Source organism: Balaenoptera musculus, chromosome 17 (genome assembly GCF_009873245.2).
Source record: "Balaenoptera musculus isolate JJ_BM4_2016_0621 chromosome 17, mBalMus1.pri.v3, whole genome shotgun sequence".
NCBI classification, from domain to species: domain Eukaryota; kingdom Metazoa; phylum Chordata; class Mammalia; order Artiodactyla; family Balaenopteridae; genus Balaenoptera; species Balaenoptera musculus.
The window spans coordinates 77,798,240-77,823,622 of record NC_045801.1 but is presented as its reverse complement, the minus strand read 5'-3'; the positions used below and the strand labels follow the sequence as shown (position 1 = coordinate 77,823,622).

The following is a 25,383-nucleotide window of genomic DNA, read 5'->3' as shown; positions in this document are numbered from 1 at the left end:
TGCGCATCCTTCTGAGTCTCCACCGCCCGCCCGGAGGCTCCTTCCCTCTGCCCGTGACTCCCGCAGGCATCTTCATGTGCTCCCTGAGGACGTCCCCAGTGCTGCTGGGTGATGATTCGCTCCCTCCTTTTGTTATCTGGGAAAACTTGACACATGTCTCCATTTTAATGCTTACCACAATTCGTTATTTAATTTTTTAGTTAAAGGTTTGCTTCCTCATTAAACTTTAAACTCGAGAGGAAGGACAGTATTTTTAACTCTTGCATCCTCAGGACAGTTTTACTGGATTCCAGTTTGACCGGAATAGCCACGCCCATTCGTTTATGGACTGCCTACCTGAATGATTAAGAAGTTTAATCACGTGTAAATACACTTTAAGGCACAGGACTTCCATAGTAACATGTTAATGTGTGAGAGATACTGGCCTTTGACACTGGGCGACTCTCCCACGGGTTTTACTCTATCAGAAAACAATGTGGCATCAGATTCACTGATAACTCACGGGTCCCGTCCAGCCCCCAACAAGTGTGAGCGCTCTGGGGGTGGGGGGAGCACATCTCACACCCACTGGTGTCCCCACAGCCAGCTCAACAGAGGCACACGGCTGACATGTGGGGAGCATCTGTGTACAGATGTACAGAGTAGATGGCTTCTATAAAGGAAACCACGAGCTGGACAGCAGAATAAAGGGCAGAAGTAGGAAAAAAGGGAGACTATGACGTACGTAGTGGGGAGGCCTTGGAACAGGAGGAACAGAAGAGAAAGCAATTAAAAATCTCCCTGTAACTACGAACGTTCCAAACGCCAACACGAGGGAACGCCTGCCCGTCAGCCAGTACTTTATGATCAAGTTCAATATTATTCTATTTAGGTTATAAACAGTCGGGCTTTATAAACATGAAACTCCTTGCCTTCCAGTCTAAACACACTCTGGACTAAGATTAGGAAACAGAGCTCAAAATCCTCATTTCACAGGGGACTTAAACAATTACACAGACACAGATGACCAGAGAAAACAGCAGAAAGCCCCTCTTGCTCCTGCCGTTGAATCTGTGGCCTCACCATAATCCACGCCCTTAGACAGGGAAACCAGAAGTCATCCTAGATGCTTTTTCACCCTCATACATCAAACTGATCACCAAGATTTTCTCCAATCTCCCCAATTCTAGCCATTCCCACAACCGGAATACTGCTCTAACCTGTCCCTAGCTCCAGGCTTCTTATCCACAAATCTACCCTCCTCACTGAGGGAAGAACAATCCAACCAAAAGGCAAATGTGATTATCTAACTCCTGCATAGAACTATCAGTTATTTCTAATTCCTCCAACAGTGAATTTAAAACTGTGTTCCTTGGGCCCAGAAATAGACCCCTAGACATAGGGTCAACTGATCTCCAAATGATCAGTTTATATACCTGACCTCCTTACTAGATTACAAGTTTATCTTTTAGTAGCCCCAAAGACGGGAAAAAAATGCCTCAAACTTGGCAGGTGGTTATTAAACGTGTGAGGAGTAACTAAATTAACAGAAATAAATGGGATCATTTTGGTACACTGCATATACCTCTTAGAACAAAGCAAACTGCTAAATATAAAACTAGAGCTTTCCCAATTTGTTTTTCAAAATATGCATGCAAATCTTAACTGAATTTCCTTAATAACTCACCGTTATGAATATACCAAAATAAACAGATATGAAGTAAAGTCAACATGATAAAGTATGGTCAAGGATAAATGAACACTCACTTTAAGATAAGTACAGAACACCCACATGCTAAATCTTAACACACACAAGGAGGGGGAAAGAACTAAAATTTATTGAATGTATTCAACACACCAATGCTTGTATTCAACTGTGCTAATGCTTTAAATACACGATTTCAGCAACGCTCCCATGGGATATGTATCCCCATTTCACATTTACTTTAGTGAACCTCAGAGGAGTTCAGGGATTTGCCGAAGACCAGCAAACTAGTAGACGCAAGAACCAGAATTCAAACCCAAGTCTTGAAACTCAAACGCCTGCTCTCTTTGCTGGTTGTCTGAGCCCTTCTGCAACACCACCCGTCCCCACACTGATCACCAAGGCATACGGGGCAGGGGTCGGGGGGTGGGAGTCGGGAAGGCTCTGCCCATCATCCTCTTCCTCCCTCCAGGGCCTGAACACTCCTCCTGTGCTTCCCATTCATCCAAACAGTACCACTTTCCAGGCAGAGAAGGTCAAAAGTGCTGGGCCAGTGTTGCCTCCCAACTAGAGCCCCAAACTGTTTCCATCACACGAAGCTGTCTCCCTGTGACAGCTAATTATTCTAAGGAGGAAGTGTTTTCTTCCACATTTATTAGTATTTTTCCAGTATTCCTCTCACAGAAGCATGACCATGAAAAAGTCTGCAGCAAAGGCACATGATTACCCATGATTCACAGCAAATCAGCACTCACTGAAGGTAGGACTGCCAGTTCACTTTGTTCGCACGAACTTCTGCAGCCTTGGCAGCAATGATGTTGGTTGGAACAGCAGCATCCACGGCGCCCCGGATATCCATGTTGGTCATCTAAATTTATGATCTTGAATGTTTTTCTGCAGACCTTCAATTCTGATGCAAGGTAAAACCAGAATACAAGGTGTGACTGTTTTTTTAACAACTACTACTATTATTATTAGCAATAGCATCATTATCACCTTAATCTCTACAAACATTCAACTCAAATACTAAATATCCTAAATATTAAATAGTTATGCCATTACATTTCAAATCTTGTCCCGTTATGCACTGTTCCATAGAAGTGTTCTCTGTAGGTTTTTACTTTTCCAGGAAAGGTTTTCTAATTATTCGCACCAATATGGAAGTAAGATTTTTAAAGTAACCATTTAAGATATTGAATTCAGAAACCATGCTTAGAATAGGCATACAAAATAGGAAAGTATTTTATTTTATTTTTTTTAATTTTTATTTATTTATTTATTTATTTATTTATTTATTTATTTATTTATTTATTTATTTATTTTGGCTGTGTTCGGTCTTTGTTTCTGTGTGAGGGCTTTCTCTAGTTGAGGCGAGTGGGGGCCACTCTTCATCGCGGTGCGCGGGCCTCTCACTGTCGCGGCTTCTCATTGCGGAGCACAGGCTCCAGACGCGCAGGCTCAGTAGTTGTGGCTCACGGGTCTAGTTGCTCCGTGACATGTGGGATCTTCCCAGACCAGGGCTCAAACCCGTGTCCCCTGCATTGGCAGGCAGATTCTCAACCACTGTGCCACCAGGCAAGTCCCAGGAAAGTATTTTAAATGTATAGTTGAGATCAACTTTCCTCTTCTGACAGAGAAAAAATAAGAACCTGCATAGTACAGATAGGACCAATTATTTTATTCACATTTACTAAGCATCATTTTAAAGTGGCATATGAAAAACCTACATGTCCTTTCTAACATTATTTACTCAAATTAAAACACCCAAAGTGGGAATGCAGTATCTTAGAAGACACATCTTTCTTTTTTCAATCAAAATTCATAGCAGCTTCAAAATCAGTATTGGGAGAATTTTTTGAAACAGATAAAGATTACAGTTTAGGCTCAGCCAACACGAGAGACAGGTCTGATAATATGATCCAACATTAATGAGCTTTTAAGTAATTCTCACTCCTAAACTTAAAGATAAAAGCTTAAGCCTGATTTTATCACGACACACACTATAAGTTCCGGTTTACAAAATATAAGCTCAGAGTTATGACCACAAAGAAGCTTAAACCACACCCCAAATTCTATTCCAGGATCCCAATGACCTTAGTCAGTTTGGAAGTAACCTCTACATCTGAGGATGTGCTGCATGAACAAACACGGGCAATGCGGACTGGCTGGGCCCAGGTGGAAACAGCCTCCGTCCGGGCCAGGCTGGAACCTGGAATCAAGCGGGCTCAGCCCCAGCGGCCCCTCCTGCGGCGGCTGAAGGTGCCTCAGGGCGGTCACCTAGGTCCCTGAACAACTCGAACCCCCAGCCGGCCAGGCCCGCGGCCCAATCCTGGGGAAAGCACACCTTTCACCCGCCCACCCTTTCTCCCCTGCCCTTCCCTGCGGGGAAGGCTCCCCAGTTTCGAAAACCCCGCTGAGGCCCGGAAGGCAAGAAATCGGGGAACCGGGGCCGGAGGAGGGCAGGCGGCGCCTGGGCGGCAGAACCCAGCGCGCTCCAGGGAAGCGGAGAAACCGCAAGCTCGCCTCGCCGGGGTCGGGGTAGGAGTCGGGGACCGGGGCCGGGGCCGCAGACGGCACGACCCGAGCGCGGCCTCACCCAGCGAACCCGCGGTACCCTCCAACGCACCCCAAGGCGGCGAGAAGATGCGGCGGTCCGGAGTCGGGACCGCCGCCGTGCTGGGGCGCCGAGTCGGGTCTCCTGCCGAGTCCGGAGGCCTGAGCGGCGGCGGGGACGCGGCGCCAGAACGCGAGCGCGACTCGGCACCGAGCGGACGCGAAGGGCCTTACAGGCAGGAGGAAGCCGCAGCGGCCGCGGGGGAATGACAGGAGCGCCGGTCACGTGGGCAGAGGCACGTGACCGCCCGGAAGGCGGGGGCCGGGAGGGCCCAAAACAGCCAGAGGAGCGCCCTGCGCGCGAGAGGCTTTCTCTGAGCGCGGGGCTGGGGGCGGGCCGGACACGTGGGGACCCCGCACCCCGACACCCGGCTCCCCCGGGGATGGAGTCCCAGGGAGAGGGCCGGGCCAAAACTCATCTAGCCGTCATTCTGAAAAGTTTAATTTAGTGCTTTGAAATCGGTTGACGTTCACTTGGGTTTCACAAGTCAGTGAAGCAGGCGTTCTTATTCCGAGTCTCAGCATGAAACTGATGCTGAGACGTGGGTCACAAAAGTTATCTTGCCCTAGGCCTGCAGATTTAGCGAACGGTGGATGTTCCATGCCACAGCTGCAATTATACTAAAAAAACAAAACAACAACAAAACTATTCCTGTTTAATTAAAATTCAAATTTAATAGCACCTTGTATTTTTCTGAAAACCCCGTTTTGAGCCGAAGTTTTCCCCAGTCCAGGCCTCACCTTCCCTCTTTGTCTTAATAATGAGTAACGCTACACTGCAACTAGTGAGCGGGTATAATATAATAGCATATTGTTTTTGATAACTGCTGAAAGGGATTTATAGGTATAACCAATACATTTCTCCTACAAATGTTAAATTTAGGTCAAGTTTTGAAAACAAAACTAATATTATACACTGATTACAAAGAAACACAGTAGGAATAGTATATAATATTGTATTATTTTTCTATTGCTGCTGTAACAAATTGCCACAGATTTACTGGCTTAAAGCAACACAGATGTATTATCTTACAGTTCTCTAGGGCAGAAGTCTGAGGTGGGTGTCACTGGGCTGCGGATGTTTGGCTGGGCTGAGTCCTCCGCGCCGCCCCCCAGGCTCTAGAGGAGAATCCATTTCCTTGCCTTCTTCAGCTGCTTCTAGGAGATGCATGGATTACACGTCCATCAGCTTCCACGCACTCTGAGATGTTTATGCTCTCAGATGCAAGTCTCTCCATCCTGCCTGTTACACTGACCCTGTAGGAAATGTCCTTATACTTGGGAATAATGCAAAATAAATACATATTTGTCAGTAAGTACTTTACTCACCTTGAACAAACTATAAAATTCTTTTCTCATAGAAACTCTCCTTCCTGCAATCTCCAGACACTTGCTTTACACAGAATTCCAGGGAATGCCAGTCAATGCTGCAGTTCCACTAGATGTAAACACACACACACACACACACACACACACCCTCAAATATGAAAAAATGTTTACTAGGATCTCAGGAGCACTGTGTGTGCAACGTTTCATTAGGAGACTTACTTAGATAAAAATCATTAACAAATTAAACTTAAGAAGATGAAAGAACGTTCATAGAAATAATTTTTAAGTAGAAAGAAGTTTCTGAGAGGGAGAATGTTTACAAGTGTGGGGAAAGTGCTAAGAGAGATTAACAAATGTTCAAAGGAAATGTTTCCTCCAATGTTTGACACCAGAATAGAAGATGCAGAAATGAGAGTAGGGAAGTGAGGAAAAGGCTGGTGGACCTAAATGGCATCCTTAAAGAGAAACACAAACGATTTGGTTTGCAGGGTGGTGCAGAGCCATGGTTTCTGGCCCCAGGGTACGGAGATGTGGAGGCTAGTCCCAACTGTACTATCACATGTAGCCCTTGGACACATCACCTGATATCCCATGCATGTTTCCCCATTCACAAAATGAAGATGATGGGAAGGAGGACAAGACACTCTTGATGGTCCCTTCCAGCTCCGGAAATCGCACAGGTCAATTTGAGTCTACTGGTACCACCTATTCCATTTTCGTTCTGAGAATCCAGAACCAAACACCAGGTCCTTAGACCCTCAGATTTTCAGTATATTCCCAGGGCTGGGCAACCATCACTGCAATCAGTATAATAACATTTTCATCTCCCCTAAGAGAAACCTCTTACTCATTAGCAATCATTCTCCATCTCTCCCCAGACCCTCCGACCCTAGGCAACCACTAATCTATCAATACGTTCTGTATCTATAGATTTGCCTGTTCTGGACATTTTTTATACATGGAGTTATACAATATGTGGTCTTTTGTGACTGGCTTTTCCCACTTAACATAATGTTCAAGGTTCATTCATGTGGCAGTATGTATCAGTACTTCATTCCTTTTTATGGCTGAATAATATTCCGTTGTGTGGATATACCTCACTTTGTCTATCTGCTCACCAGTTGATGGGCATGTGGGTTGATTCCAATTACTGGACATTTGCGTGTCTTTGGTGAACATATGTTTCACTTCTCTTGCTTCGGTGGATATCTACAAGGGAATTGCTGCCGCCAAACTGTCTTCCAAAGTGGTTGCGTCATTCTACACTCCCACCAGCAGTGTATGAGGGTCCCAGTTGCTCCGCATCCTCACTAACACTTGTGATGGTCTGTCTTTTTTATTAAAGCCAACCTGTTGGGTGTGACGTGGTATCCCATTAGTGATTTTGACTTGCATTTCCCCAATGGCTAAAGATGTTGAGCATCTTTTCATATGCTTTTTGGCCATTTGCATGTCTTCTTTTGAGAAATGTCTATTTAGACGATTCACCCATTTCTAGTTTTTTTTTTAAGAGCTCTTTTTATATTCTGGATACAAGTCCCTTATTATGTATGTATGATTTGCCATATTTTCCCCTATTTTGTGGGTGTCTTTTCACTTTCTTCATGATGTCCTTTGAAGAGCAAAAGTTTTTATTTTGATGAAGTCAAATTTACCTATTTTTTTCTTTTGTCACTTGTGCTTTTGGTATTGAACCTAAGAAGGCTTTGCCTAATCCAAGGTCACAAATATTTTCTCCTATGTTTTCGTTTAAGGGTGTTATAGTCTTAACTCTTACATTTTGGTCTATGATTCATTTTGAGTTCAGTTTTTTTAAAAAATAAATTTATTTATTTATTTATTTATTTTTGGTTGTGTTGGGTCTTCGTTGCTGCTCACGGGCTTTCTCTAGTTGCGGCAAGCGGGGGCTACTCTTCATTGCGGTGTGCGGGCTTCTCATTGTGGTGGCTTCTCTTGTTGCAGAGCATGGGCTCTAGGTGCGCAGGCTTCAGTAGTTGTGGCACATGGGCTCAGTAGCTGTGGCTTGCAGGCTGTAGAGCACAGGCTCGGTAGTTGTGTTGCACGGGCTTAGTTGCTCCGCAGCGTGTGGGATCTTCCCGGACCAGGGCTCGAACCCATGTGCCCTGCATTGGCAGGCAGATTCTTAACCACTGCACCACCAGGGAAGTCCAAGTTCAGTTTTTAATGTGGTGTGAGGTCCAACTTAATTTTTATGCCTGAGGCCATCCCGTTGTTCCAGCACCATTTGCAGAAAAGACAGTTCTTTCCCACTTGAATTGTCTTGGCACCCTTTGTCAAAAATCAACTGACCATAAATGTGTGGGTTCATTTCTGGACTCTCAATTCTATTATGTTGATCTATGTGTCTATCCTTATGCCAGCACCCCAGTCTTAGTTACTGTAGCTTTGTAGTAATTTTTCAAATTGAGAAGTATGAATTCTCTAACTCTGTTCTTATTTTTTGAGACTGTTTTAGATATTCTGGGTCCCTTACAATCTCATACAAATTTTAGAATCAACTTGGTCAGTTTCTGCAAGAAAGGGAGCTGGGATGTTGCTGGGGATTGTGTTAGTTTTGTGTGTCAGTTTTGGGGGCCTGGGATCATTTTATAAAGGAAACTTCTCCAGTTCGTTGTCCCCCGTAATACATACCTGGGATCCTTACCTCTGTGCACCCCCAGGGCCAGCAGAGGCTACTTGGGCATTAGATACCGTTTGAGAAAAAGGTATTACGGTCTATCTATTTGCACTCTGTTTAATAATCTTATATTTATACAGCACTTTACAAATAGGAAGTATGATGTAGAAGCCAAGTCTTGGCTTAATCATTAAGAGGACTAGTTACCACCTAAGAAAATCACTTCAATTAATTCTACATGACCTAAGTAAAAAGTGTAATAATCCTTGGGCTTAAGTTTGGGTATGAGTTTAGCACACATTTCCAGCCACAAAGCTGACTGCTACTAAAGTGACCTTTTAGGAGACCTAGATAGATCAGGTGGCTCCTCTGCCTCTTGAGTGTATAGCCCAAAATTGGCACGTATCACACACTGCGAACACAGAATTTTGCCACGCAATCTATTTCCTTTATCATGATATACTAAGCAATATATCACTTGAATCATGTCTTCCAGTTTTGATTTAGCATTAAATTTGAATTAGGAATACATTGCTGCCTGAGAGGGCAGTCAGAACATACCTGGATGTTCAAAATCAGAGGCTAATGGTCTGTGGATAAACTGCTGACCCACAACACAGATAATCCTTTTGCTTCAGTTGATGTAACTTTGCAGGGAGGCCCCCAGCAGACTGAGCGACAGACCAGCACCAGCCAAAGGAAGAGAAATAGAGTGGACCCTGGGCTGGTGGTGTTAAAATCAAGCTACAGGACTCGTTTGGAGGCTTTATTGTAAAAACATGCCTAGGCTTTCCCCAGACAACCAAGAAGACGTCCAGAAACATTTCTCCAGACCATCTATGTGGATACGATTTCTGCTCCCGCCTAGGGCTGAGGAATATAATGAGAACATTCATCAAACCGTGGAGAATGAAGGAGGCACCATGGCCAGGCACAATGTCAAGGTAAGACCGTCTCCACAGTCCGTGACCTTTGTTGACAAGGAAAGGGTTTATCCAGAAAGAATACAAAACCATAAGCAAGCTTTAGTGCCAGGGCTCACTTTATCTTATTGATGATTTATCAAAAATGCTTCCAAACCAAACCCAAGAGAAAAACTAGAACCTTGATAATAATTACCTGATCCTTCCAGGTTTCTCCAATCTAAACAACTTCCCTTTACCAAGGCAAACAATTACATGTTGTTTGTTTGTATGTTTCAGGAGGTAATGTTTTAAAAAGCAAAAAACCTAGACATAGATTTTTGTGGTTATTGATACTAACCCTTAGATATTTTTCTGATATAAAAATTATATCCCATATAGTAATGAAAAGCTTTCTACAAAAATTGCTCGAGAAAACAAACTGATAAACTAATACAGGCACATAAGAACATTAAGGAGCTAAGGGTTTTTTTCCTAAAGTCATAGTTTCCTAGGTGAATTTCCTAAGCGTGAATTTCTGCCACTAGATAACATGATTTCCCTAAAGAGTAACCATTTTCCTGCTCAGTATTGTGTGTATCTTTGCAGAAAGTACAGTTTAAGTCTGTAAATCCTCTTAACTATAAATAGAGCCACCTCTTCAAAGGTTATTCATGTGGAGGGAGATGGGCATGTGTTAATACCTCTGACAAATAATGATCAGAACTCAGAATTAAATGCTGCAAATCCTACGACAGCAAACCTGTCCAAATCCTGTAGCACTAGAAAATCTATCTGTCCCTATGCTCATATCCTCACAATAATCATTATTTATTTGTAGACTCTAATTATCTGGATCTGCCCTTTCCCCAATGTTATTTTAACCAATTGGCACAAGGAGAAGAAAATTGTGGGTTTTTTTAGTCATTAGGAACCTTTTTCTGTAGGAATGTACTGACCTTTACTTTTGAGCTTTCAGACAAATAATACATGAATTTCCACACCTCCTCCTATCACCTAGACTAGGTCTTTAGGAAACTAGAATGAAATGGGATACAATGGCCAGAAGTCCTTAATTAATGGGCATCTAAATGTAGGCAACACACACAAAAGAGATTTCTAAAAGGTAGAATTTGGAGACAACTATGAGGAAACAGGCAGCAATAACAGTATATGTCGTGTGTGCATATATATAACATACATGTATGTATATATATAATATGTGCATACACACATATAATCTCAAAGTTCAAACTGCCTTGGAGAGTATGCTTTAAGCAGAGTCACAGGCAAAGGATTGGAAAGTATCTATGAACGTGCAGTACACATTCCGACAGCATCCTGGAATCGACAGCCCTGGGGCGCTGGGCCCTCCGAGCTGCCATCCTGACCTCATTAACCCAGGTAATCAGGTCCCAGCCTGTGCAGCAGCAGGTGCAAGCAGTCAGGAGCGATCCAGTTGGGGTGCTACTGGCCTCTCCACTCAGTGTTGCCTTTTTCTATTGCGTCTGAATATAGATGCACATTTAGGCGGCCATGTCCCTCATCTAGCAAGGATCAGGATGGTAGAACTCAATGCATTTAATTCTACAAATATCACTGAGTCCTTACTATCTGCAAAACCTTGAGCTAAGTTTTGAGAAAGAGAAAGATATTGTCCTTCCTCTCTACAGACTCACAGTATTATCAAAATAGCATCCTATCAGCATTAGTCCTGTCAATACTAGAGGCTAGCTATGTGATTACACCCTTTCAATCAGTAAGGCAGTAAGACACTGAGATGGAATATGATTGATATGGAGTAAAACAACTGAAAAAGGTCTAATGAAAGAGTGGGAAAGGTGACATTTAAGGTAGACATGAAATAATGTCTAGAAATGGAGAGAAGTAAGCAAAACATGGGCTGAAATGTGTCTAGATGCCCAGAGGCCATGGTCTTAAATGCACAACTATATGTATAACTGTAAAACTTTTAGGAAAAAATGATAGGAAATCTTTATAACCTAAGGCAGGCAGAGTTCTTATATAGCAAAAGCATAGTTCATGGAAGAAAAATTGATAAATTGGATCCCATCAAAAATAAAAACTTTTGCTCCGCCAAAGACCCTATTTAAGAAGATGTAGAGACAAGTTACAGACTTTGAGAAAATATTTGCAGACCACATATCTGACAAAGACCTTGTAACTAGAAATATAAAGAACTCTCAAAACTCAAGAATAAAAAACCCAAACATTCCAAGTAGGATATGGGCAAAAGACGTGAACAGGCATTTCATCAAACAGCATACACAGATGGCAAATAAACACATGAAAAGATAGTCAACATCATTACCACTAGGGAAATGCAAGCTAAAAACACAATGAAATATCACTACTCACCTATCAGAATGGCTAAAATGAAACACAGTGACAAAACCGATTTCTGGCAAGGATGCAGAGATGCTAGATCACTCAAAGCTTGCTGGTAGGACGGCAAAATGGTACAGGCAGTCTGGAAAACAATTTGGCAGTTTCTTACAAAACTAAACATGCAACTATCGTATGATCCAGCAATTTCACTATTGGGCATTTATCCCAGAGAAGTGAAAACCTGTGTTCACACAGACTCCATATGCTAATGTTCACAGCAGCTTTATTCATAATAGCCAAAAACTAGAAACAACCCAAAAGTCCTTCAAGGGATGAAAGATTAAATAAACTGTGGTACATCCGTGCCCTGGAACACGATGAACCAACTAAGAGGAATCAACTACTGATACACAAAAGGAATGAACTACTGACATTGCCCCTGGGATCAATCTCAAGGGAATGAGGCTGAGTGAAAAAAGCCAATCCCAAAAGGTCACATTCTGTATGATGCCATTTATATAACATTGTTAAAATAAAATTATAGAAATGGAGCATAGATTAGTGATTACCAAAGACTAGGATGGCGAGAGGGTGGTGGATGCAGCTACAAAGGGGTGGTTTGAGGGAGCTTTGCAGGGATGAAACACTTCTTTATCTTGATTTCCATGGTTACACAAACCTACACGTGTGATAAAACTGCATAGAACTACACTCACACACACACTTGTGAAATCTGAGTAAGCTCTTAGAATTGTACCAATGTCAGTCTCCTGGTTTTGATGTTGCACAACTTATGAAGTTCCCATTGGGCGAAACTTGATGAAGAGTGCGTGGGACCATTGTGTACATCCTTTTTTGGAACTTCCGGTGAATCTATAATTATTTCAAAATTAAAAATAAAAAAAAAAGTAAAAGCCCTCCAAAGGCAGGTTAGACTGAAAATAACAATACATTTATGTGTGCATAAATGTGTTGCCTACATTTATTGTGGTTCTTCCTGTTGTTCTTTTTATTTGGATTCTTAACCAATTTCATTAGGTCAGTAGCACTGATGTCGTTAGACCTGTTTTAGAGATGAGAAAACAGGTTTGGAAAAACTTTTGGTTACATGTGTGAAGTCAGCTGAGTGGTGATTTGAACCTAGGTTTTTCTGACACTGATTTCATTACTAATTCGATCGATTCTGGCAGTGCTTTAGAAGCAGGCTATAATCTCGTGGGCTTGAAGCCAGTAGCCTCAATAGTGATTTCTCTGTGCATTCTGCCCAAAGCAGCCCAACACGGCCACTCATTTACTACAAAATAAATTAATATGTTCCCCAAACATGCACACACACGCACACACACTCACGAACTTGGCTTCGTCAGAATTATTTTTTCTCCACAAGGATTTTTGCTTCCTTCCATTCAGGGCACAAAGTACAAGAGGGAGGGGGGGTGCCCCCTGGACCAGTCACTCTTTCTAATAATAAACGGGAGAGAGAGAGAGGGGACACTTTCCAGCCACACTGGCAATAAGTCAAGTCATCTACCCATCCATCTATCAATACAGATACATACGTATATGTGTGCATTCTTTCCCAGTAATAAAAGTGGTCAGAGCTTAGACAAGAAAGTGTTCTACACAAAATTATTGTTCATATCATTTCAATGTCGATGCCCCTCTAAGAGTACAGACTCCTAAGTGCTCTCCTGTTCCAGATGTGTGACCCCTTGAGCATCTGATCAAAGTGCTTGTTTTGAGACATTACACACTAAAAGGAGAGAAATCAATTCCAAGGCCCCAAAGGGTACCTATGAAGACAACGGAGCTTTGTGTGGCAAAAAGGATAGAAGAAAGAAGAGAGGAAAAAATATCTTAGTGAGAAAGGAATTATGCTTCTAGTATCCAGCACCTTCACATGAACGTATTCAGACGACAAAATTGTTCTGTCCTGCCTCCAGTTGTGAAAGGGTAAGTTCGCTGAGAAGGACAAAGATGGTTCTTATCTTTCCGAAGACCCTCTGAAAAGAACTCTGTACTAATTTGCTTAACACCTGAGAGGCTCACAAACCTGCTTAGGGAAAGGCTCGTCTGCAAGTCTGTCGTGGTTACATCTTCCGTCCTGGGCGCGCACGGGCTAGCCGGGAATCCCTGGGTTCCTACTGCAGGTGTTTCCAGGTGAGCAAAGGCAGGAGAGCTCACCAGGCTCCAGACTCAGGGGCTTCTGGGAAAATGTGATTCTTCCCGCCAGTGGGAATAGCGTGTAAAACGCAGTGTCAGCGTCTTCATTCTCCACAAGATTTTTCTACTCTGAAAATAACTGTACAAAAAAGATCCACATCAGTCCTGTTCTTCAAAGTTTTAGATGAAAACTTTTAAATACAAGTTTTGATCATGTTTACCAACTTTTTTTAACATTTAAATAATTGTCTTTCAGGGTTTTACATTAAAGATTGGGTTTTCGCCGCTGGATTATATTTTTAGAGGCAAACATCTCCACCAGCGCCACCAAATAATTTGGTTTAGCAAAGGTAGACTAGTTTTATAGGCTTCTTTGCTCGTCTGAAGTTTTTCTGAATGAGAATGGGTTAGAGGATATATAGCATTAGGTAGTTTTCTAACTTAGCTTGAGTTTGAAACTTAGCTTTTATTCTTTCTTTTTTTTTTAAATAAATATATTTATTTATTTTTGGCTGTGTTGGGTCTTCGTTGCTGCGTGTGGGCTTTCTCCAGTTGCAGCAAGCAGGGGTTACTCTTCGTTGCGGTGCGCGGGCTTCTCATTGCGGTGGCTTCTCCTGTTGTGGAGCACAGGTTCAGTAGTTGTGGCTCATGGGCTCAGTAGTTGTGGCTCGCAGGCTCTAGAGCACAGGCTTCAGTAGTTGTGGCGCACGGGCTTAGTTGCTCCGCGGCATGTGGGATCTTCCTGGACCAGGGCTCGAACCTGTGTCCCCTGCATTGGCAGGCGGATTCTTAACCACTGCACCACCAGGGAAGCCCTTAGCTTTTGTTCTTGAGACTGTAAACCTAGAGTTTCTGGACACACAAACGAATGGCAGTATTTCTAAAAGTGATGGCTCTGAAGTGCTTCGTGTATGTTACCAGTCACACCAGGCTCAGGGCACATGGTAAGAAGCCTCTTATTCTTTGGTGTCTCCGGATTCTCACACACAGCTTGATTTCCAGGGTGTGTGACAAGAGCCACACAGGGCTTCTCTGCAGCCCAACCAGCATCGCTGCCTGGAGATTCAGCCTACGGAGCCAGGTGCTTTCTGCTGCCACTGGTAGCTTTGTTGTCGGTTGACATTGAACCACCACAGCATACTCACGTAGGACACAGAAGACACGTCTTAATAACTCGTGCCCGTGTTATATTCATTATAATATTCAAGCAGATGTTGCATTTCTGAAATGAGTGAGACATCACCAAAAACTGTAGAAAAGGAAGTTTTGCATGGAGATAAGACATTCTGTTATCAATTTTGAAAAGGAGGGAGATTTTTAATAGCAGATTGGACACCACAAAAATTAAAATTATCAAAGTAGGAAATATCAAAATAAAGAAATGTTTGAAAAAGTCTATCAGAACAGAGAAGAAAGATAAATTAAAATTATGAGGGAGCAGAGGAAATAAGGGATACGGAGGACAGATCTTGGAAATTCACCTTAGGGATAGATTAAAGGAACAAATTAAAAGGGGATCTGAGCAGTGAAACAGCAATAATCAATTTTTTAAAAAAACACAATTTTATACTCCTGATATAAAGATTTCATATAATAATTTGAGAATACATATTGTATTCCATCAGACAATGAAAACTAAATCTAGTAATATCTTCATAGAATGTTCAAATTTCAAAAATTAAGACACTATTTCTATAAATATCCAAAAGGGGGAAAATGAGATTACCTACAAGGAAACAAAAAAGAAACTTTGCCTTATAATTCTCTGAAGCACTCAATAACTGAAAACAATAGACTTATAACTAGAGAGCTTTCAAAAAAAAAAGAGAAAAAACTGTGTCTCAACACTTATTCATAGCCAGGTGTCATTCATGCCTTAACACAAGAGAAAGATATTTTAAGATATGCCAGGATGTGGATGACACATGACACAACTGCACTTCCTGTTAATCACATGAAAATTCTTGTCAGAGCAACAAAAGATAGGGCAAAATGAGAACCCAAGAATGACAGAGTCACGGTTCAGAGGGATTGGTGGTAACTACTGAAACAGTTAATCAGATGGAACTAATAGAGGTAAAAAGTGACTGTAAAGTGTGACTGTTCTTTAGAAGTCTGGTTATATCATAAAAAGAAAGGGGAAAAGAATGAGGGAAGAGGCTTACCTCTCCAGATTAACTGGCAGAGCAAGGGAGGGAGGAGACATCGGGCCTCACTCCTCATGTCTGGTGGAAGAAAGTTGGAAGAATTCTGCCTGGACAGCATCTCTAAAGCGGAGGGAGGGGCGCCTTTGAGGGGGTGGAGCCAGGTGCCGGCAAAGGGAAAGGCAGTGATGTCCCCTTGACTGTCTAAAGAATGTCCAGCTCAAATGGGACTGCAGTTATGCTTTTTAAAAAGTCCCAAGAGGCACGCGGAAGTGTCTGCAGAACAAATGACTGTGACTTTCAACTTGCTTTAAGATAATCCAGGAGGAGAGGAAGGTAGGGCAGGTAGGAGGCGAAGCAAAACTGGCAATATGCTGATAACTGTTGAAACAGTGAGGGATATGAGGGTTTGTTAGTATATTTGCTCAGTTTATTATTTTTTTAATTTTGAAAACTAACATAATAAAAACATTTTTGTTAAAAATCACGAAGACTAGAGCTTAGAATTTACCCTTTAAAATTAAATAACAAATTAAATAAATACATAATTACAGCTTTCCATATTCTATTTATATACCACAGTGGGAGCAGCTAGTATACGCTTTAGACTTTCACTGGATAGCAAGATTGAACTTAACCTTTCCGAAAAAATTTTAAATGGCAAAAGATCCTGTCTGGAAGTCTAAAATGTATACTGTAAAAAATCCTTGTTGGCCTCAGCGTGCTGTTTAGACTTTTAGTCATAAATTTTATCGCTCTCAGATTTTAAATTTATGGTTAGGAAGAAATATATCTAAGTCTCATTTCCACTGTGCAAAAGATCTCGTAACATCATGTTGTTGGCTTTCCTGCCAAAATCAAGCCAGCCTTCACCAAACCATAAAACCACTGCAAACATGCTAGAAAATTTAAAGTTTTGCCTTCTTGCAGGGTAAAGATGTAGATGAAATTTACTGGGAATCTTAGATAGTAATCTTGTGTTATAGGTTCCGTACGAACCGTTTATTTCCATTCCGTGCATAAAGCAATTCAGATTAGGCTTGTATCATTTGAGAGCTTATTTTAGAAACCTCTGCAAAATGGTTTTACAGTTACTGCATTTTAAATGACTGAAAAAAAGTAGTTTTAGGGCTTCCCTGGTGGCGCAGTGGTTGAGAATCTGCCTGCCAATGCAGGGGACACGGGTTCGAGCCCTGGTCTGGGAAGATCCCACATGCCACAGAGCAACTAGGCCCGTGAGCCACAACTACTGAGCCTGCACGTCTGGAGCCTGTGCTCCACAACAAGAGAGGCCGCGATGGTGAGAGGCCCGCACACCGCGATGAAGAGTGGTCCCCACTTGCCGCAACTAGAGAAAGCCCTCGCACAGAAACGAAGACTCAACACAGTCATAAATAAATAAATAAATAAAAGAACGTGAATTTCTAAAAAAAAAAAAAAAAAAAGCTTTCTAAAAAAAAAAAAAAAAGTAGTTTTAAAATGAAGCAACTATGCTGAAAGATAATAGTTTAAACCATGCAGTGACAATTGGCATATATTCAAATAGTCAAGAGTAAAACCCAAATGGCAGACTACGTAAGCAATTTAATCTGACGTCAATGATGTAACCAAATACGTTTTTCCATAAGAATCTATTTCGCTGATGTGATTTTGAATTCTCAACACGAAAAATTATAAGGATTCATTTTCCAGTGAGAGACCATTCTAAGGACTGTTATTCAAAAACAGACTGAGAATGAATTAAATATCATAAGCGTAGTCTCGACACAGTTTTGTAGCTGCCCGTTCAAGCTGCACCTGACTAGAAGAGAAGAGTAAACAGCAGGGGGGCAGGAGCCAAGCAGCTCCGGAACCTGACCCCGGGGGTCTGTGGAAGGTGGTGGAAAAGGCTCAGACCAAGTCGCTGCCTCTCCACGTCCTCACTGCCAGTGCCCAGGAGAGAGAGTCCAACCCAGGGGGGTCTGGTGCCTACGCCTGGGTCAACAGCCCTGGCCATCCCGTCGGCTGTGAGACAGCCTTAAATAGCTGTCCAGCATGAGTTTTGAGGGGCTGCAACTTTGAAGCAGCGTGTGGACCCCCCAAGGCAACCACGTACTCAAAGGAGAGAGCCCTGATTTTGATGTTTGAGTTCCGGCATCTTGACATCTATCGCTCAAGAGCTTTATGATCACATCTCAGAGATAAATCCATCCTTCTCCTCTGTTTATCCCTATTTAGCAGATATCCGTGGATAGGCCCTCCACAACTGAAGTATAGTCCCCACACATCCCCTCCCCGAGGGGACACGGGTGGACGCTGAAGTTTTCGTGTGACCCTCTCTGCTCTCTTGAGTCAGACCGGATGGATCCAGTGTGGGTCACCTGATCACTCAGACACATGGGGACATGACTATTTTTACCTATAAGTTATCAGGAAAGGTTGCTTGAGGTTATGTAAAAAATCGCTGAGCAAAATATGGCCAAATGGAATGAATAAAACATGGCTAGAAAGAAATGATCAAAAGCATTTGATATTACCAATTTCGCTCCACATTTCCCAGTTCTGTAATAAATCTGCTCTCTCTGCTTCTGCAAGTTAGATTTAGTCCTGTTTATTTGAGACTCTGATCTGCGACCATTTGCCCAGAAGGTCACATGTTCTGAAGGATGTATTTTTTGAAGTTTTCAGTGGAAGAGAGAGTGTCGTTCCGCCAGCACCATCCTAGGAGGACATGTACTTAATTATATGGACACTTTTGCTGCAGAACAAGTTTGCTGGATTGACAAATAAGCGTATGATCAGCAAACAAGAGCCAGGTCCTATCACTGCCTTTTTTCTGTTTTTGTCTTTTCCTAAAAATAGCTGCAAAGTGACTGTTTTTAACAACTCACTAGTGTCAGCAAAGTCTGCAGGGCTCCCCTTTCCCAGAGTTTCTGTCTCAGAGAAGAAAGCCAGGCATGTCCGTCATTTGTTGGCCCCTGGGGGAGCCCAGGCTTTGGGGGCCCGTCATTGCCCCATGTATATTCTGACAACATTGAGAGAGGCAAGGTATGAGGGAAGGAAGCAAAGAAGGTCTCCCCGGCACCACAGCCATCAGCCTGGGTCCAACCGGGAGATGAGAAGTTCTCCTCCCTCTCCCCCCGCCCACACCTTCCCCAGTATCCTCAGGCGTGCCCTGGGCATCTCAGCCTCTCATTCTGGCCTGGTTTCTCCCATTAGGAAACAAAGGAAGCTCAAGTTCATTTGGCACTTAGATGTAAATGAACTAATGTATCGTTCCTGCTCACAAAATCTGCAGGGAATGCTAATATTAGATCCCCAAGCATGAACTCTTCCAAGAGTGTAATCGGGGGTGAATAAACTCTGAGCAGGACAGAGACCCGGTGTTTGGCGGCCTCTGGCCCCTCCCCAGAAGCCACGCTGTGGCCTGGTCCCGCCCCCAGCCCCCTGCATCCTCCCTGTGTCCTCCCCTCACCCCAGAGCCTCCTCTGTCCGATGCAGTCTCGGCCAAAGGCCAGATAACTCTGCTTGGCTCGTCCATCAGAAATGGGCTGTTTTTTACAGACATGAAATCACAAGGGGGAGAAAAAAAAAAAGAATGCCTTTGGATTGTAGGAAATCGGGGAAGTGGAAAGGCTGACTACATTTTCAAATTCCTCCTCGCTGAGTCAAGATTCAGCGCCCGGCGGCCTTCTTGTCACAGGGCCCTCCATCCCAGGCGCAGATGCAATCACCACGCTGAGGATCCCAACGGCAAGACAGTGCTCCCTTGTTTTTTAAAAGACCGGAGGGAGTGAGGGCCGGTAAATGGTGACATCTGGTGGAAAGGCAAGCACTGCAGGATTTCAAACTAGTAAAACCTGAGGCTGGGTTGTAACTAATCGAAGTCTGATGACTCGAAGACGTCCTTTATCCCAGCTACAGGAGTTCGGTTACGCACATCCTTCCGGCCCGCCCAGGTCCAAACCACCACCAGGCAGTGCGATGACATAAAGCAATGTCTTTGGAATGGCAAGCATGGGCTTTGAATTCAGGTCCAACTTGGGTTTAATTCTCTGAGTCTTGGTTTTATCATCTGTGAAATCACAACAGTTATACCTGTCACATATAATTTCATTTGGCTGTTGTTTTTTTTTTATCAGATACTTTGAATATTAAAAAACGTGCATCCAAGGACCCAGGCTTCCCTGGGGAACCCCCAGGACCCACGTGCTTGATCTGTAGCCCGTTTCTCCCAGCACAGTTATTAACCTAGTGATTCCCCTCTACAGGTGGGGCCTCACACCTGCTGGGCACGTGGTAAGAGCCCAGTCAATACTGATTGGCCGATTGATTAGTAGATAGAAATGCATTATTGCCCTGCTTCCTTCCCACCACGTGGGTGAAACCCTAATCAGAGATATAAAGTTTTCTCTTGACCTCTTTAACCTGAGGTCACTGTTAAAATCTTTCTTCAGCCAAATGTTTCATGTCCCGAAGGAAATTAATGACAGTTATGAATCCTGAACGGCCCCAAAATGTGTCATTTCAAGTCGGTGCCAGCCTCCAGCTTCCTCAAGGAAAACACTCCTTTTAAAATGCCAGGCAGGGCTTCCCTGGTGGCGCAGTGGTTAAGAATCCACCTGCCAATGCAGGGGACACGGGTTTGAGCCCTGGTCAGGGAAGATCCCACATGCCGCGGAGCGACTAAGCCTGTGCGCCACAACTACTGAGCCTGCGCTCTAGAGCCCTTGAGCCACAACTACTGAGCCTGCGCTCTAGAGCCCGCGAGCCACAACTGCGAGCCCACAAGCCACAACTACTGAAGCCCGTGGGCCTAGAGCTCGTGCTCTGCAATGAGAAGCCACCGCAGTGAGACGCCCGCGCACCGCAAGGAAGAGTAGCCCCCGCTCGCCGCAACTAGAGAAAGCCCACGCGCAGCAATGAAGACCCAACGCAGCCAAAAATTTAAAAAAGTAATAATAATAAAATAATAATAATAAAATGCCGGGCAAAGCCATTCAATTCAGCCAAGTCCAGCTCAAAGAAATCAGGGCCCCCTGACAAGTTCTCAGGCAGCCCGGTGAGGCTCGCACAGAGCCCGGTTCATAAGGAGCCACTGGGGGAGAACAGAGCCCACACGGCCCTCCCGGCCCGTCACAGGCTGTCCGCTTTGGACAGAACAATGGCTCCCCTTGTTCTTGCCATCCTGTTTGTTGATTTTTGTGCTCCTCCAATGTAACACTGGTGGATCCGGCCCAACGGTAGGGACAAATGGAGTGCAGGTGTCCCCTTCGGCGTCAGGCCTTCTCGGAACACCCATTTTAATAAACTCATACCCTCGAGGCATGTGTACGGAATTGGGGCAGATTCTGTCCCACCGTTTGTTGTCTTTTGCAATTTAACAAGACATGAGACACATCATCTAGAAGTTAAAAACCATGACGTTTAAAAAATCTTTTTATTACAGAAAATGTCAAATATACACAAAAGCAGAGAAAAACAGCATGATAAAACCCTAGGTACCCCTGACACAGCCTCCACAATCACCAAATCCAGGTCATGTCATTTCTAAGTTCGTTCATGTAACAAGTACTGATTGAATACACATTATGTCCCAGGACTGCTTTAGGCTTTTCAGGCACGGGTCTGAATAAGGCACAGTCCTGACTCACACTGGGCTGGGAGCCACACAGGGCAACGGACTGTCACTGTCACCACCGAGGGCAGGAAGTGCTGTGGTCGGAGAAAGGAGACGGGCAGCTGACGGAGCCCTGGTGAGACCCCCGGGGAAACGGCATCTAAGCTGAGCCTTGAAGGCTAAGTGGGAGATCGCCCAGGAAGAGAAGAGGAGGCCCCGACTGGGAAAGGGGCGTGACGCCGGCAGAGGGAACAGTTTATACGGAGAGCAGGAACGCAAGTGAACAAGGGGATTTTAGGAACCGAAGGATGCTTAATGTGATTGCAGCCTGGAGTACAAAGGAACAGTGAGAAAGTCGGGTTAGTGAACGGAGTATCAGCAAATCACGAAAGGTCTTTTATGCCACATTAAGTCCTGTAGAGACATGAGGGACCACCGAATGGTTAGAGGGAGGGAAGTAACACGATCACGTTTGGCTCTTAGAAAGGTCACCTGTTCTGCAGGGGGCGGGGAACGGATTAGACTAGACAAGAGGCGCGGTGTAGACGCCAAGGCGGGACCTGTGAAGGAGAGTCGGCTGTAATTTAATAAGCCCAGCGGGGACGCTGAAGTGCACGCTTGGGGCGCTCTAGAGCTTTCTCTGTGGATTCTGCTGTGTCTCCACTTCAAGGCAGGGCCAAGGTGTGGGCGTGGGGTTGGTGTACGTGTGCTTAGGATTCAAACGACAGCGGTGTTAGAAACTTTTATATACATGTACACAACTGAAGAAACAGAAGACTGATGATTGTGAACGTCTCTCTCCCCTACACTTGTCAACCTTACGCTTGCCTCCACCGGCTCTTAGGATTTTAACAAAAGGGTTTTTCATTTCTCAAAGTTACTGACATCAAGCCTTGAAAAGCCTTGGGATGAAATATCACAATCTGAATCCTTGTTGACCTGTTCCTTTATCTTCTTAAGAGAAACCGTATATGCAGTGAAAAAGAAATCCGTGATTTAAAATTATGTTAGACTATGACGGTCAATCATTTTGGAAAGCTTTGCTGTGCTAAGATTGTAAGCTTTCTTGCAAAAAATAGATAATTAAATAGAGACTTTGGACATTACACTGAGTTTCAACTGTACTGCATTTCAGTTTAGAATAACAATATTATGGACTCCATAGATTTAATTTACCAAAGGTGTCTGACGTTATGAGGCAGATTCTCCTAAAGCCTTCACTTTGGTGTGTATCCCTTACTATCTACTATGTCAGGGGCTTCTCTATTAGTGCCTAAAATACTGTTCCTTAAGTTTAGGTAAATCAGACTGTTAATTTAGTAAGGAAATGGAGAATTAACAGGCATGTGGTTAACTGACCTAGTACCTGTAGAGTTGAACTTAGTAATTCAATCTCCTCTGCAGGTTTAGAAACATAACTAGTCCTGGAATTCTCATTACTCGCTGAGTGTGAGAAGAAAGGTAAATGGGAATTTTGGTCTAAGAGAATCATTGTGGTCAAAGGTACTTAATTACAACTGGAAACTACCAGAGGCATGTGGGGAATACGAGCGAACAGTATCTCTGTCGTTGATTACTGTCATGGGCGTCAGTAAATAATGACCCTATGTCCTGGGTGTGGAGTCACAAAGCATCACAGCCAGGAGTTACAGGCTGGTGGCCCAGCTCTGCTTTTTACTTGTCCTAGCAAACATCATCTAACTTCACTGGTCTGCAGTTTCCTCATTAAACAGCTGGGGGAGGGGGGCGGGGAGATGGGGGCAGGGGGCAGTGATTAGTCTAGTAACATATAGGAGAACATTTTGTAACTTCATATATCAGGGTAAAAAATGTCACTTATTTTTATGATAAAAATAAGTATGTAAAATATAGTGGGGATTTTGTTAGGGGACTGCCTACTATTTCCTAGGAATAGCTTGTTTGGTAAATATATATATATATATAATTTTTTGAATTGTAATCATCCATGATTTTAAAAGACTATACTAGTTTATACAGAGGTAATTTTTATAGAGCTGGAGATCCCAGAAAAACATCACTAAAGCTTCAAATATGAGTTTTGAATTTTTCTCTTTAATTTTCTGATATTTTACGTAATAAGAATTCCCTTCCTGATCTCTGGAGATACAGAATATTTCAGAAGACAGAGCACAGGCTTTAGTTTAGTTTACTTTTATTTTCCTTTCTTTTCTTTTTCAGCCTCTTAAAGGAACTAACAAATACGAAACATGGGGGAGGAAGATTTTGAAGTCTTAGGACTTGGTACACTGATCTTTTTTATTCTTACCATTTAAAAATGTTTTTGTTAGTTTACATTTTTAATTAAAATATTCGGAATGAGAATCGTGCAACCCCACAGCTGTGAACGGATGTGATTGCTGTGGTCACCCCACACAGGCAGGATGGACCCCCCCTGCCCGGCACCTGCCCAAGCTGTGGTTCCAATGCCCAGACCAGTGAGGTCACACGCACACCAGAGAGCATAGAAAGGGTTATTACTCACACGATGCAGCCTCTGAGGAGGGCAGCATGGAAGCAGGTCCAGAAACAGCTTGAGAGAGCAGAGAAAGGGGATCTGCTTGGGGTTTCCATGGCCGGGCCGGGCCAAGGGTTCTCCTTGGCAAGGGTCTCCTTGGCTTACCTGGTTGGACCTTCCCGCGGAAGCCAAGGGAGAGGGCACCTGGTGTCCCGTATCAGCCGCCCAGATGTGGGGTAGAAGGGGGAGAGTGGTGGCACCTGGAAGCTGTCAGCAGTCAGGCATTAGAAACGAAGTCAAACTCTTTATTACCCACTCTCTGTTACAATAACACAGAGCCCAGAAGCGCATACAATACAGTAAGTCTCCATCTGGCCAGACAGCAACCTCCATTCCCCCATAAAGGCAAACGCTCTCCACTCTTACCAGCTTCTACGTATCCTGGAGAGATGGTCTTATGTATATAAAAACATGTACACACACACACACACACACACACACACACAGATCATTCCTTTTACTAAAGACCAAAGGATGGAAAGCAGATAGCCCAGGGTTTGCTTGAATTCCTTCACACTTGTTCTGTTGTTTTCTAGACAAGAGTCTTTGGCGAGGCCATTTCACCTTTCTGAGTCTCAGTGCAGCCTTCTGTTACACGGAGATGAGACATACCTGCTTGCCGGCCTGTGACAAGGAATGAACGACGTGTCATACGACCAATGCCTGGAACAGGGTACACAACGTCCCTTTTACCTTGCTTTCCTTCTACTTCGCCGGCTGCGCCTTTTCGGCCTCTTTTGCAAATCCCTCTCCCTTTATTGACTCTGACGTATTGGAAATTCCCTAGGTTTTCATCCTAGGCCTTTTTCTCACTCAACTCGTTCTCCCTGGCTAATCTTGGCTGTGTCGACAGCTTTGAGACAGCTTACGGGTGATGATTCAGCTCTCTCTCCTGCAGTCCACACATGAATGTACAAATGTTTACTCACCATCTAGCTTGAAATGTCTAGGCATGTCAAAATTGGCAATCTGTCTTTACCGTTCCCCAAACTTTTTCATGATGGTGAAAGGGTACCATGATCTGCCTGGTTTTGAACTAGAAATTTAGAGGCATAACCCTTGACCTTAATCTTATCCTCATTTCACACCCCTAATCAGTCTTCAAGTTTTGTCCACACTATTCAGAATTATCTCTTGATCCGTTTATTTAGTTATCTCCATCCCTTTTAATACTTTCCTAGATAAAGTTACTATCATCTCCCAAAAAATTTATCGAAGCAGCCTCTTCTCTGGTCTCCTCTTTCGAGTCATGCCTGCCTCTAAGTGACACCAGAAGTCAGAGATCTTCCTAAAACACAAAACTGACTGTGTTAACTCCCTGATTCAACTTTGTGCTCCCCATTTCCATCTGGACGTGTCAAACTCCTTAAGCGGACTCAACCTTGTTCTATCTTTTCATCTCTTTCTAGGGATCTTACCCAATCCC

At 43.6% G+C, this 25,383-nt stretch overlaps 2 protein-coding genes across 7 annotated transcripts in view; one reads left to right on the top strand and one right to left on the bottom strand.

Moving 5' to 3' along the window:
• ATP6V1H (ATPase H+ transporting V1 subunit H) overlaps positions 1-13,808 on the bottom strand; it is a 71,633-nt gene extending 57,825 nt beyond the window's left edge. For 2 of the 6 annotated variants that reach the window (XM_036830857.1, XM_036830860.1), the window contains exons 1-2: positions 4,311-4,512; positions 2,440-2,594 (exon numbers count right to left, since the gene is read on the bottom strand). In XM_036830857.1, coding sequence (XP_036686752.1) covers positions 2,440-2,552 — 113 coding nt within the window. In that variant the 5' untranslated portion in view covers positions 2,553-2,594; positions 4,311-4,512. Of the gene's footprint in view, positions 1-2,411; positions 2,595-4,310; positions 4,513-5,330; positions 5,575-11,545; positions 11,658-13,568 lie in introns of those variants that run through there. The other 4 variants (XM_036830861.1, XM_036830859.1, XM_036830858.1 and 1 more) reach the window with 3 other exon arrangements.
• The window catches only part of RGS20 (regulator of G protein signaling 20), an 86,632-nt gene continuing 70,179 nt past the window's right edge, over positions 8,931-25,383 (top strand). The window contains exon 1 of the mRNA XM_036830868.1: positions 8,931-9,216. Coding sequence (XP_036686763.1) covers positions 9,044-9,216 — 173 coding nt within the window. The 5' untranslated portion in view covers positions 8,931-9,043. The remainder of the gene's footprint in view (positions 9,217-25,383) is intronic.